This window comes from Rhipicephalus sanguineus, chromosome 1 (assembly GCF_013339695.2).
Source record: "Rhipicephalus sanguineus isolate Rsan-2018 chromosome 1, BIME_Rsan_1.4, whole genome shotgun sequence".
In the NCBI taxonomy this organism is placed as follows: domain Eukaryota; kingdom Metazoa; phylum Arthropoda; class Arachnida; order Ixodida; family Ixodidae; genus Rhipicephalus; species Rhipicephalus sanguineus.
The window spans coordinates 172844865-172858468 of record NC_051176.1 but is presented as its reverse complement, the minus strand read 5'-3'; the positions used below and the strand labels follow the sequence as shown (position 1 = coordinate 172858468).

At 45.3% G+C, this 13604-nt stretch overlaps 1 protein-coding gene across 1 annotated transcript in view; it reads left to right on the top strand.

The window, feature by feature from the left end:
- The window catches only part of LOC119380257 (disks large homolog 5-like), a 154552-nt gene that overhangs the window by 119658 nt on the left and 21290 nt on the right, over positions 1-13604 (top strand). The window contains 2 exon segments of the mRNA XM_049417805.1: positions 118-220; positions 3124-3337. Coding sequence (XP_049273762.1) covers positions 118-220; positions 3124-3337 — 317 coding nt within the window.

Genomic DNA, 13604 nt, shown 5'->3' with positions numbered 1-13604 from the left:
ACAAGTAGTGGGCAAGTAGCGGTTCAAGTTGCATGTTCTCCAGTCCAAAGTGTAGATCATTTCTGTTTTGCTCACGATAACTAAATAGCTTGTCTGGCACTCTTGTTTGTTTTGCAGTACAATGGCACTGATCTGAGAAATGCTACTGCAGAGGAAGCTGCGTATGAGCTTGCCAGCAACACTGAGAATGTTCATATTGTTGCACAGTACAATCCTGAGCGTAAGTAATGCAACGTTTTTAATACTTCTAGTAAGTCCTAGATGCCGAGTGAAAATGTTTAATCAGGAATACTTCCGAATATTGGCACATTTGCCATGAACATTAGCCTTTTGATAATTTCGTCATAGTTATGTTAACACATGTAATGATAAATGCAACAGGTTTATATTTTCTATTGAGCTTTGGGCACTTAAGCAAACTTATCATAGTTAAACTTCTATATCATAAGGCAGATAAAATCATCTCTTTAATCTGTTACATAGAAGTTTCACTAAACTGACATTTCATCTTGCATTCAAAGAAGTGTAGTTGCTGACCGATTTTTGTTGGTCATGGTCATAAAATATGTCAGAATAATTCGGCAGGCAGAAAAATAAACGAATTCTAATTTAAGATATCAGTTGTGCTTAGTAATTTGAATGTCAGAGACTAAGTGAATGTTTTGTGCTGTGTCGATGAAATACCTCTTCACAGCGTGGCATGCGGAAAGCTGAAAAAACTCAGCCAGTTCCACGCCATGAAAGCTGTCGGACAGCGAAGCTTTAGGCGCACAAGTGTGTGTGACGGTAGACTAAGACAACTTAGTCTCATTTCAAGCATCATCATTATCATCATTATCATAATTTTGTTTAATTTACTTATTTATTTATGCACCCTCCCCCCCCCTCCTCTGGTCACGTGACTTGCGTGACAACAGAGATGCAGACGGCGCAAGCTTGACTTAGAACAGCTGCGCTGTTAATTAAGAAGGCAGATCCAGTGCTTTGTAGCGATCGGTGCAAGCGAAGCTTTAGTGCACCTTTCCACCACTACAGCTTGCCAATACAATGTCTGTTGTCACTAGAGTTGGATGCCACTGATTGCTGTGTTACCTCATCAAACCGCCCTCCACACAGTCTGACCAAAGTAGCACCAAAACTGCCTGGACACTGTAAATAATCTTATAGAAGTTTTGCAGCAACTTCAATGGCGGCAACATTGTTCATATCACATAGGAATCATGCCGATTACTTGCTCATCATGCCCTAAAAGTTTAGCAAAATTCAGTACAGCTATCAAAAGTTCAGTCGCTGTTATGTAATCCTTTCTATGCTTTCTTTCTTTCTTTCTTTCTTTCTTTCTTTCTTTCTTTCTTTCTTTCTGTGCCGCGAGCTTGGTTCAAGTGAGACTGAGCACAGTGTCTGAAATGCGTTCGACATTTCAGTTGCTCTTATGTGTTCACTCCACAGTATCAGGGGCGTAGCCAAGGGGGGGGGGGGGGGTTGGGGGGGTTCAACCCCCCCCCCCCCCGAAATTTTTCGATTTTGCTTGCGTATATAGGCACGCACACATAAAAACGCACGCACGAACATACATAAAGTATGGTTGAACCCCCCCCGAAAAAAATTTCTGGCTACGCCCCTGCACAGGATCATGGCTGCAAATTGATTTATTGGGTTTCTTAGCAAGGCTGTAGTTAAATAATCAAGCTTCTCTAAGGAATGTATCCACTGTTGGATAGATCTAAACCTTGTTGCATGTGCAGTGAATTCACCTAAATTCCATTTAGTTTTGGTAAAGATAGTCTTAGTTTCAGTAGTCTGTATACTATTGCCGCAAATTTGTCTCTTCATGGTGTCAAGGATAGCTTCTTTTCAACTTTGAGATTGCAGAGTGTGAGCGCTGTGGCATCTCGAAAAAATCCAGTGACATCCATTTTCTTCCCGCCAGTTGCGACTGCTTGTAATGCCAGCCACCTCAAGCAGTAGGTCCTTGTGTATATAGTACCTGCTACTCATGCTGTTGTTTAGCCTCACAAGGCAGCAGTGTAACTAGCGTAATACATTAGCCTAAGCAAAAGCATATCAAGTACTGGTGCAAAGCACACATGGAATGCGATACTACTATACCACATAAAATGCTCCAACACAAATGATTCACTTGCATGATATGTATGCCCCCTAGTGCACTCCTCTGGTTGCCACCACACTTGCCACGTCATGGCCTCTTCAAATAAAGCAGTGCATGCGGCCGGATTTCAAAGGTCATGGTTAGCTATTCAGCTAACCTCTTTTCTGGCAACTCTTTCCCATATAGTGCATGATTTCAAAGGTGCATTCACTAATAGCCTTATGTAATTCAACCAATTGACCACTGACATCTGCAGTAGTTTGTTTATTGCCTTGTTCTTCATTTTTAGCAGCAGTGAAATTACGTTATACGTATTGAAAACACAGATAAACACACTTCATTATATTGAGGCTAAATATACGTGATGCTATGTGAATGGGAAAAACAGCAGGAAGGGGGAGATGGAAGCTTGCGATTAAAAAAATCCGTAAACGGGGTGGGGACTCGAGCACCCACCCCGTTTACGGATTTTTATATGGGCGTGAAGTAATTCACTGTTAAATACTTCGTTCCATTGTGCTACATTGAAGATTTGCTACATCAACATTTAACTGTATGAGATAGGAAAAGAACCCTTTATTCTTGTGGGTTGCTCTAGCTTATAAAAAAGCACCTTATGCTTTATCTGCCACTCTGTGTCACAATTGGCAAAATTTATGATGGCATCTGTAGTGGAGTTTTAACATGGAATCCTGTTGTACTTAGACAAAGATCTTGCATTTTCCATAGTAGTCATGCGAACTACATATGGCATCTTCACATATTCTGATCATACTTTGATGATTATGGTAAATCATGTCCAAATTTACCCTGATGTCTTCTTTCTGCTTTAGAAGTGCGGATCAGTAGGTAGGTGCCTGCATGTGTTCCAGTTTACTGAGGTCTCAAAAAAAGAAAAAAGTGTCAGCGACATATGGGGAAGATTAAGGAGCAACTTTTAACTCTGTTCTCCAAGACGCCTGTGCACTTCCCATTTTCTGGTGGAATGACTAAGGTGTCGGGTTGCACTGCAGGGTTTGCCGAGATCCAGGAACAGCCTGGTGACTCCTTCTATGTGAAAGCCCTGTTTGACCGGGCCTCAATAGATGGCTCACTGGCCTTTCACAAGGATGACATCCTTTATGTGGACAATACTATGTACAAAGGGGTGCCTGGCCAATGGCGAGCATGGATCCTCGATCAGGATGGACAGAAGCTGAAGTGTGGCTTCATCCCGAGCAAGTACAAGTAAGCTAACTTTGTCCATTTCGCATCTTTTCTTTTAATAATGTGGCCGTGCGATTGCTCAACATGTAGTTAGTTGCCATTTTGTTATGTTGTTAGACAGCAGTAGGGATATTTTTAATGGATGAGTGAGACGTAAAATAGCTCCTTCATTTTTTCACAACCTGCTGTTAAAGACACTCTTCCATTTCTTGCATTGAAAGAAATACATGAGGAAAGATTGAACACAGGGTTGTTTTTACAGCGGAGTTGTATATCTAGGCTGTGTCTGTGTGTACAAAAGCCCCTATCATAGGTATGTGCCATAGAAATTGGGCAAACCCCACTACTCACCACTGGTCCACTAAAAATAAAGAAGGGAACACACGGGCAGCAAACACCAATTAAGATTGTGCACAAAATGCTAAGCTCATGTGGTAAGCCAGGCAAGACGACGCATGTCGCAAACTGGTAAATGCGGCCAAAAGATGCATGCTGTTCAAATGGCTCCTCAAGACCGTGCACAAAATGCCAAGCACATGCAGCAGGCCAGACAAGACGACGCATGTCGCTGCAAAATGACGCATGCTGCTCAAATGGAAAACTTTAAAGAAGCATACGCTAAATTTAAGAGGGACTCTCAGGGCAGACATTTCAGAATTCAGTGATTCCACTCCTGCGCCAACTGCGCCAAAGTGTGCCAAATTGTATTTACCGCGCCATCCTGATAATATCGACGAAAATTGCGCCAAACTGCGCCAAAGTCTCGGGTTTGGGGGCGTCTATCACCGGCAATCGCACCGCCGGCGCATCAGAGCATGTGCAGCTCGATCTTGGGGCTGCCAATAAAGTCGCAACCATGGACCAAGAATTAATCTGCTGAATAAATAGCACTCGTGCGTGCGTTCCGAGTAAGCCACGATGACATGCACGGTGCCGACGCAGCATCTGTTCTGCAAGTCGGCTCGACAGCAAAACGCGCTCTCCGCAGAGGCTCGTGACGTCTAGGCCTATGGGTAGCGAGAAAGTGCGACGGCGATTCATCGGCGGACGTTGTCTGTTCCAGAAACGCTGCTGATAGCTCGTTTCAGGCGTCGGACGACACGTAAGGAAAGCAATGTTCAGTAATAACTACATGCGTGCCGCTAAAATGTCTGTCACTTCTGTTTCCGGACATCGCGGAATGAAATCTGGCATCGCTCGCAGTAGATAAATGGGACAATATCGAATTTTCCTTGCTTCGCGTTTATGGAAGAGCACGCGAACGGTGGAAACGCGTTGACACTTTTCCTCAGATATACTTTTTCCATGGATGTTCATCCAGAAGAGCTTTTTCGTAATTCCTTCCGCCAGCACGTCCGAGTTTAATCACTCTGCGGTAAATACCCCTTAAAAGGCCCTGCCCTTTCGAGCTCACGTGCTAGGGTTCCAATTCGAATTTTTTGCTTGCTTTTGAAAAATGTCATCTCATTAGTAAAAGCATATCTCCTGGTCGGAGCAGCCGCAAATGCGCAGCTGTCAGTAGCGGGTTCGTCGCTGACGGCCCACAGTGAAGCGGCTACGCCATGTTACACGTCGGCTCCTCGCTTTCAGGGGTCAATAGCTAACAATTAAAAAAAACTGTTTCGCTTAAGGGCGAAGCAATGAATGCGATACCAAAAAATTGTATTGTTAAACGAAGTAAGGCTAGCAGTTAACTCTTTTGGATCCGATCTCGCGTAACGCAACAAAACGCTGGTTTAAGGGAATATGGCTGCTCCTGGAACCAAAGCGTTTTCTTGCTCTGAGTTCTCTAAACGCGAAGTAAGCGTTGAGAGGACAGCAAGTTTACGAGCCGTCTCCTGATGCCTCGAGATAGCGCGCGCGCGAACGACTGCGCCCTTAGAACGATGCGGTCCTCCCCCCCCCCCCCCCCTGCTCCCTTCATGCTCCTTACGAAAGACGGGCGGAGGCGTCTCCTCTCTGTTTGATAAGCAATCGACGGCAGGCCCGCACGCGGGAAGATGGTATCTCATGCGCTGTTCGTGCGACGGAGACAGACAGCCGGCTAGTTTAATCTCCGCTTCAGCCGCGTTCGTCGCCAGCGCTCGCGAGCTTTTACCCGTGGCTAGAATGCGCGTGGTGATGTCATTAATTTGGACTTTATACGGAAAATTACGGCAACGGCGATGGCAAAAGTCCGCCGAGAGTGTCCATATAATTGCTATCACAATAAAAATTTTAAAAAAGTTGAGGAGCCATTTCACTCTGTGAAGTGGATGATAAGCGAAGCTGTTTCGCGCATGGCACAGAGGTGACATGGTGGAGGACAGTTTGGTATGTAAGGCCAGGCTGTTAATGTTCAATACGCAATATTAATGCGAAAGCCTTAGATGCTTTATCAAACACGAAAATTGACCATCGGCGGCGTCAATCGATCGATGCTAAAAATAATCATCATGTGATGGCGTCATCATCGCGTCATAGATCGTCAAAACTTGTGACGTCATCATGGCGTCATATATCGTGATGTCACGTGATGACGCCATCACATGACATCGTCACTTTACACTGCTTCCGTGATCGGTGCGCCGATCATGGAGCTAGTGCAAAACCAGGTGAGGTGCAGAAAGCTTGCAGAGAGGGAGGGATAGGATCTACCCATCGATCGAGAAGAACCTGGCTTTCGCCTTGGAGTTGTCTTAGGGGAATGCATCAGGAACAGTGCGGCTCTTTGGCATTGAGGTACTGCTGTACATCACGGCGTTTGTCTACCATGTCTGCCGATAACCATATAGGTGTATTTAGAGTGTTATTTCATGAAGCACAATTTTCTTGACCCGGTATTTTGTTTATTTGCTAGTGTCGAAAATAATCGCCGAACAGGTTAATCTAGAACACTCAACTGCATGAGCCCTTATTTTTGCATTAGCGAGTGAAATACGGAGTTCTCCTGAGCATAGGCGTGCGCAGGGTTCCCCATCAGGGGAGGGGGTTCATCGCAGCGACCCCCCACCCTACTAAGTCAATGTATGGGGCAGATTTTGTGCCCCCCCCCCTCTTAGGTGTCTAGAAGGGTCAATGTACGGGGCAGATTTTGCGCCCCCCTCTTAGGTGATTAGGGGGGGGGGCGCCCCCCTGCCCTCCCTGTGCGCACGCCTATGCTCCTGAGATGATTTTTTCCATGAGATTTGCAATGAATCAAAATATGTCTAGGCTTCGTAAGAGCCCCATAATAATATTCAGGTGCTTGAATGTTAATGCAATATGCTTCTGTAGTGGACTACAGGATGTAAAATTCGCTGCTCCAGAGTGCTCCCAGATGCAAAATTATCTGCTCCAAAGTGCTCCAAGATGAAAATTTTGCTGCTCCAAAGTGCTCCAAAACGGAAATTTTGCTGCTCCAGAAATTGCTCCAAATCAGAAGTCCTCGGTAGCATCACTGAGAATTAGTTGCAGGGTGTGTGTGATCGGCTAAGGTTAAAAATTCTGTGTCACCCATGTGTCTTGTGCTAAACTTCACAGAGTGGAATGGCTACTCAGTATTTTTTTTAGTGCTGTGATTTTCCATTGTGAGCATTATCTTTGGCAATGAATCAGAATTGCTATTTGTATTGAAGGTTTAATATCTTCAAGCAAATCAATTCAAGTAAGTCTTAACAAAAAAAATTTAAATGGATTTACAGTGACAAAAATGGTTAAACAAATTAGATGTTGTTTATTATTGAATATGTGTGGATACACTGTGTGAATATTTTTCAACATAGCAAAATTCGCACAACTTACTACTACTTTTGAAATAGCTATGAAAGAGCACATGAAGTAATATGATTGCTGTGCCATTTGCACCTAGCTGTGCTAAATTGGGAACCTGCTACATCCTGCTAAATTTGGGCAAACGTGTAATTAGTGCTAAGCCTTTGCCAGTGCACTGTTTTGTGGGTCTCTGGAGAAACAAAATTGCAAGCGGCAAAATCAGTCATTCAGTCTCCATATCACAGTTGTGGCTGTTTCACAGGTACAGACAATATATTCAAGCCCGATTACCACCTGCGCCACAGTTTAGAAAAAGAGGCTGTTGCCCAACATGGCTGTCTAAATTTCACTAATATGTCTGTTACGAAGACATGCATCTCAGAACCACATCTCGTTGACACCGATGCCAGCATGAGGTCGCATAGCGAGAGTGTGCATGAAACGTGTTCATGTACATGAAACGTGTTCATGTACAAATGGCTAGCATAATGTGTAAAAACGAGCAGACTTGCACAGTACTTTGTGCACTGACACTGATTTGTGCAAACAGATATTTTAAAAATTTGATAACAGTGTCTCTACATCACAATTCCCGTTGTGTCCACCACACATGCCTAAGATCGAGGTCATATGTGCCGTACCAACTTGCTTTTATTTTGTAAAGGAATCTGTTTGTATTTTACAGGAAGTCTGTATGAAAACTGCAGTTGAATGTCTACAAATGATAAGTGCTCATGGCCAGGATGAGTGCACATGCTAAACTGAACAGAGACGGCTAGAACAGTATGGTAGCAGTGTGACATAGAGCACAGCACGGGCCGGATTTTATGGCCCGGGCCCGGCCCAGGCCCGCTTTATGAAGCCCGAGCCCCCGGGCCCGTGGTTCCAAGCCCGGGCTCGGGCGTACCAGATTGTACCCAGCCCGAGCCCGGGCGTTCATTACTAAACTAATCCAGGGCGCGCTTGTTCATGACCAGGCCCGACCCGGGCTCGCTAGAGGATATTAGTTGTTGATGATGATTATTAATGATGCTGTGCGCTTTGTAGCGGCAATCGGACGGAAAATCCGGTGCGTACATGCATCGAAATGTTGCTCTGCCCACGGTGGTAGCTCAGCGGTTAAGCTGTTTCGCTGTTAAGTCCTAGGACGTGGGTGCGATTCCCGCGGCCAAGGCGGCCACAATTTGATGGGGGTGAAATGCAAAAACACCCATGTATATACTTATCTTTAGGTGCACGTTAGAGAACTCGAGGTGGTCGAAATTGATCCGGTGCCACTACAGCGTGCCTCGTAATCATATTGTGGTTTTGGCACGTCATACCAAGGAATATAAATGAAATTTACCGTGTCAACTTCGAATAAAAGACCGAAATCTTTATTCCTCCCATGGGAACAACCGTGATCTGGCCCATTGTTAGTGCTGTTAATATATATATATACGTGATCTGGCGTGTTTATAAGGAAACCCATCACGATGTACTTGTTACTTTGACAAAGTCTAGTCCAGCAGACGAAACATTAATGAAAATATGCAGTGCCAATCTATATCTATACTGGTGAAAAAAAAATAGCACTTCAACTGTTTTTCTATTTTTATTGCTAAGCTTTACTAAGAGCCAGCTCTTTTCACGTGTCACTTCAGTTTGGCACAGTATACCTTAGACCATGCAATGCATAACGTTCGCGTGTGCTCGAAGGCCCGACTTACGCCTTGGGGGACGCGGCTTTCGTATCGCGCAAAATGGCAAAAAAATCGATTTTTTGAAAATCACATTTTCAGTTTCTGTAGCCCTTTTTCTATCTGATTCCAAAATATCTTCACTGAAAACCACCTAGAAGTGCTTTAAAAAATTTGTTGCACGTGCTGAGGTGGCGAAAATTATTGTGGAGATCGCAAAAAAATGGTGGTTTTCAAAGAAGTCTTGCTCCGCAACGGTACAACCGGGCGCCGCCATTTTGAGCTCGCCGTAAAGAGCATTTCTTCGTTTTCAAATTCCCCGCCTCAGCTGGCTCCTCCCTTTGAAAGCAAGCGCACAAAAAGCAAATCTCTGAAGGTCGTTTCGAGGCCTCCTATTGGCCGCGTCCGCCATGTTGCTCCAGCACGCCTCGTCATTGGTCCGATGCTCGCTCCGAGAGGACAGCCGTCTGCTGCTTACGCGTCGCGATGTTACCTGATGTTACGACTGTCGAAAATCGCGCTGCTTAGTGACGCGTTCACTCGTTCTGTGTGCACGGGTCGACGATAATTTAGAATATGATTACCCTGTAGTTTGACAGCTGCAAACGGAAGCGCAGTCATCAGTGTACGATAGACGATAGCGTGCCGCGCTCGTCGCGAACATCGCAGATGCGCTTCTCGGGTAGAAGTTCAGCTTGTCAGCACTTCGTACTCCGTGACGAATAACTTCGCGGGACTACTCTTTGTACTCGCGATCGAACATGACTTGCTTTGAAACATCGGGCACCGCGGCCACGCACACCGCGACCGAGCTTACTGCTCGGAGTCGTGGCTAGGCCTAACTCCGCTCACGGCGCTGGTTTACGAGATGAATCCGAACTTTGCGGGCAAGGACATCGCGCTAGCGGACAAGCCGCACTGTGCTTCGTCACAAGCAACAAATCGCATCGTCCGCTGGCTCCTCGAAAGTGCGGATGGGCATTTTACGAATCGGCAGCGGACCTCCCGGCCAAGCTCGTCGCGCATTGACCGCTCGGAACAGCGGCTAGCAATTTCGCGCGTCGGCGCCGCAAAATGCGAGACCAAGCACGTTATGCGCGCCGATGTTTCGTCGCCGCGGCTAGGAGCATTGTGCATTGTCACCGAATGCCGCCAGCCAGCATATCGTGCGCCGACTTCCCGGACCCCGCGGCCGAGTACATCGGCTTGAAAGAAAGCGCTGGTGACGCAATTCAGGCACGCTTGGATTCGTGCTTGGTATCGCCGCTAGCTCTGATGAATCTTCTAAGATAACGAATGCCTCGCAAATTATCGTTTCCGCGACCGAGTGGATGATGAAACGCATCACAGGCGAGGTTTGCAAATGAGCGTGGCGTGTGTGAAGCAGGGAGTTGAATTTATATCTGACCAACTCGCGTTATTGAATAAACTGCTCAGATATTTGATCCCAGAAATGTTTGCAATAACTGTGCCAATTTTCATCAAAACCTACGAAGGAATAAGAAAGTTGGTACTGAATGCCACGTCCCCCACCTTAATTTTATTCATAAGGTCACTGGAAAGAATGACCTCCGGTACACGTCCATTGTTTGTGATGGAGACAGTGATACTCTCCTGACTCTTTCTGAAGAAAGAACATACAGATTTATTCCACTGGCTAAAGAAGACTGTATAAATCATGTCAAAGAGAGGATGGGTACAGCTCTCCAACACGTGTCAAGAAGCAAGAAGGATCGACTAGGAGGATGGGGCAGCCTGATTAAAATACTGACTAGTTGTTATGACATGGCTATCCGTGACAACATTGGCCTGATGCAGGACTTGATCAATAGGCTCACCAGCTATTATCGCCTAGCACTGCGAAGCAACACGGATGTCGAAGACATGAAGAAAGCAGTGATGGCCACCTTTCATAATGTTTCATCGACAGATGCAGAACCTCATCACGAGCTCTGTCCTTCCGGTGCCCGCAGCTGGTGCAGGCACCGTGCAGCAGAGGCAGAGGGGAAGCCACAACCTCCACACACGTATAACCTGCCCAACAAAGTTGTTGAAGCGTTGCGGCCAGTGTACCAACACCTGTCTTACCCTCAACTGCAGGCTCGTTGCAGTGGCAACAAGACACAAAATGCCGCTGAAAGCCTTCACTCGGTGATTTGGTCACTAATTTCTAAGCAGCAGCATTGCCTCCCTCTTCACTGTGGAAGTAGCAGTCCATGAGGCAGTTGCGAGGTACAATGCAGGCAACTTTCAAGCTTACACCAAGATTTGTGCTGCAATGGGTGTGCAACCTGGGGCCCTTACCCTCCACAGGGCTGCTAAAAAGACGCTTAGCGAGCAAGGAAGTCATTGCACATGCATAAAGTGAAGGGGCAGAGACGCAAAAGGTTGCCTCTACACAAGGACACCAAGGACTACAGTGCTGGAGCGTTCTAACAAATGCAAACAACTTCAAAAACTTTGATAGGCTTTTTCTCACAAGTGTGTTTTGGACATTGTGCATTGCTCGTGGAAAGAGTAGCACGGGAATGACTGGACCGATTTTGATTCTGTTTCTTTTTCCTGAATCCCTGAACACTGCTTGTGGGTATGACATTCTTCAATTTCTTGTTTATGGCCCAGTTTTTTTTCTAGATGATGATTTGTCCATGACACTGTTTCTGACAATGTGTGTCAGCAGCCATGATGATCTCTAAAAAAAAAAGACAATTTACTAAACAATTCTGAGAGTGTCATACCTTGTAGTCTTCTTTTGAGTAAAGATCAACACCTTTTGCAGCTTCCTGGCATGTTTTGTTACAGCGTTAGGCTTTCCACGAGCAGACCATATAATTGGACCATGTAGCATGATGTAACTTGAGAACTACTCAAGGTATCATGATGAAACTGCATATTTCCCTATACGAGACACTTATTAGCATGCATGCCAAATTTCATTGCTCTAGGTCAACAAACAAAAAAGTTTTTTTTCAATGCCACCTCCCCCCTTAATGAGCGGGTCCGAGTCCGGCCCGGCCAAGATCCGCGGCTTCAAGCCCGGGCCCGGCCCGGGCCTGCACTTTCAAGCCCAAGCCCAGCCCAGGCCTGCACTTTCAAGCCCGAGCCCAGCCCGGGCCTGCCGAAAAACGCTTCGGACAGCCGGGCAGAACCCAGGCTTTCGGGTCGGCCCGGGCTCGTGCAGTGCTGTAGTGTGACATGCACTGGTAAAATGATTGTGGGCAATTTTCTCGTGATCACATTTGTGGTTGATGAGTAGTCGAGTACAGCCACAGTGAATGAGTTTGGCTCTAACATGCATCTAGAGCTTAAAGTGCTTTTCACTTTGCTCCAGAATAGCTATCAAAACAGTAGATGTCCCCACTTGACAAAACTGGGCTAAACCAGACGAGGATGAAGAAAGGTCGGTACGTACACGACCTCTTCATCCTGGCTCGTCTTAGTGCTATTCTGTCAAGTACAGGGCTCAGATAATCGATCAGTTTTCATGGAAATAAGTGGTGCCACTGCACTGACTGTTGTGTTTCTATGTTGGTGTAGGATATGATAATGTCTTGTTGCATACAACAACGTTGGAAAACAAGTAATCCCTGTCTTGTTGATAGCGGTCTAAAAGTACACGTCCACTTGACATTCTTTGCTCTTTGTGTTGGTTGGCAGGCATTTTTGGTATGTAATTTGCACACAGTTTGTGATATCCGAGCTTTTCCGGTATGATCGTGTAAATAGTGGTGCATCTAGCTCGTGAAAATCTTGCACAAATCATCAATCATCTATCAAATTACGGTCCTTTGTACACTTGTTGAATGATTCCATTGATCTGGATACTAGGCCTACCACTCTGCTCTTTACCGTGCCCGTTTGTGCAGCAATTTTTGAAGTCTTGACACCATTGTCTAACCTTTCCTTAACTCATTACTGTGGGTACACTAGAAACAATTCCCATTGGGCAGCTGATGATTTTATTTTTCTTGTGCATAAAAGATGGAATCACAGCATGCAGTTGCAGGAGCAATGATTTTAGTGGGCATTTTCTTTGCATTCACAGACAAGCAAACAACTACTGAATCAAAATAATAACTTCAGTCTCTTCAGAAACAATCAACAGATGGCATTATATGTTCACAACTTTGTGATAGAGATACAGTAGGCACATGTAGTTGCTGTGGTAAAGGGATGGAAACAACAGAGGAGGATTTAATGTAATGTGAAGATATCCACTAAGGTGGTTGTTTACATGAAACCCTAGGTTTTAGGTGCAGCACAAAAAAGGTTAATGTGTCCATGATAGAAATCAGTGAAAGGCATTTGGAGGATTGATGGCAAAAAAGTAGGGGTAACGAACAGAAACAAAATAGCATGAAAACCAGTTACTCTACCGTAAAATGCAGAAAGTGGAGCTATGAATTTATGGGAATTTTTTTCCTTTTAGGAAAAAATATTTAATTCAGGTAGCCAAGGCATTAGGTGGTATTAAAAATTGAGCTTGGTGCCTCACAGGTCACTGCCCTATGACAAAGGGGACACTCATTACATCTGTCCATCCATTCATCCTTCATCCATCGATCTATTTGCTTGGCCTGCAACATTTAAATATAAGCTGGACCTTACTTTTCAGACTAACATATGCATGCGCATACTGCTCGAGCTAGAGTAAATATTTGTGTGGTTTGAAAATGTGTGGCAGGTAACTGCTTCAAAAGCTTGATCTGCTGCTCCAAAAAGAGTTATAGTATGGAGTGATCATACCACCGCACACATGACCTCAGTAAAAGTAAACTGTGCATATTAGCACCTGCAAGTGAAGCGAGTGGTTACATAGCTGCCTGAAGAAGCCAAGTGATTGAGAAGCTTTGAGGACAAATAACAGTCTATCAGCC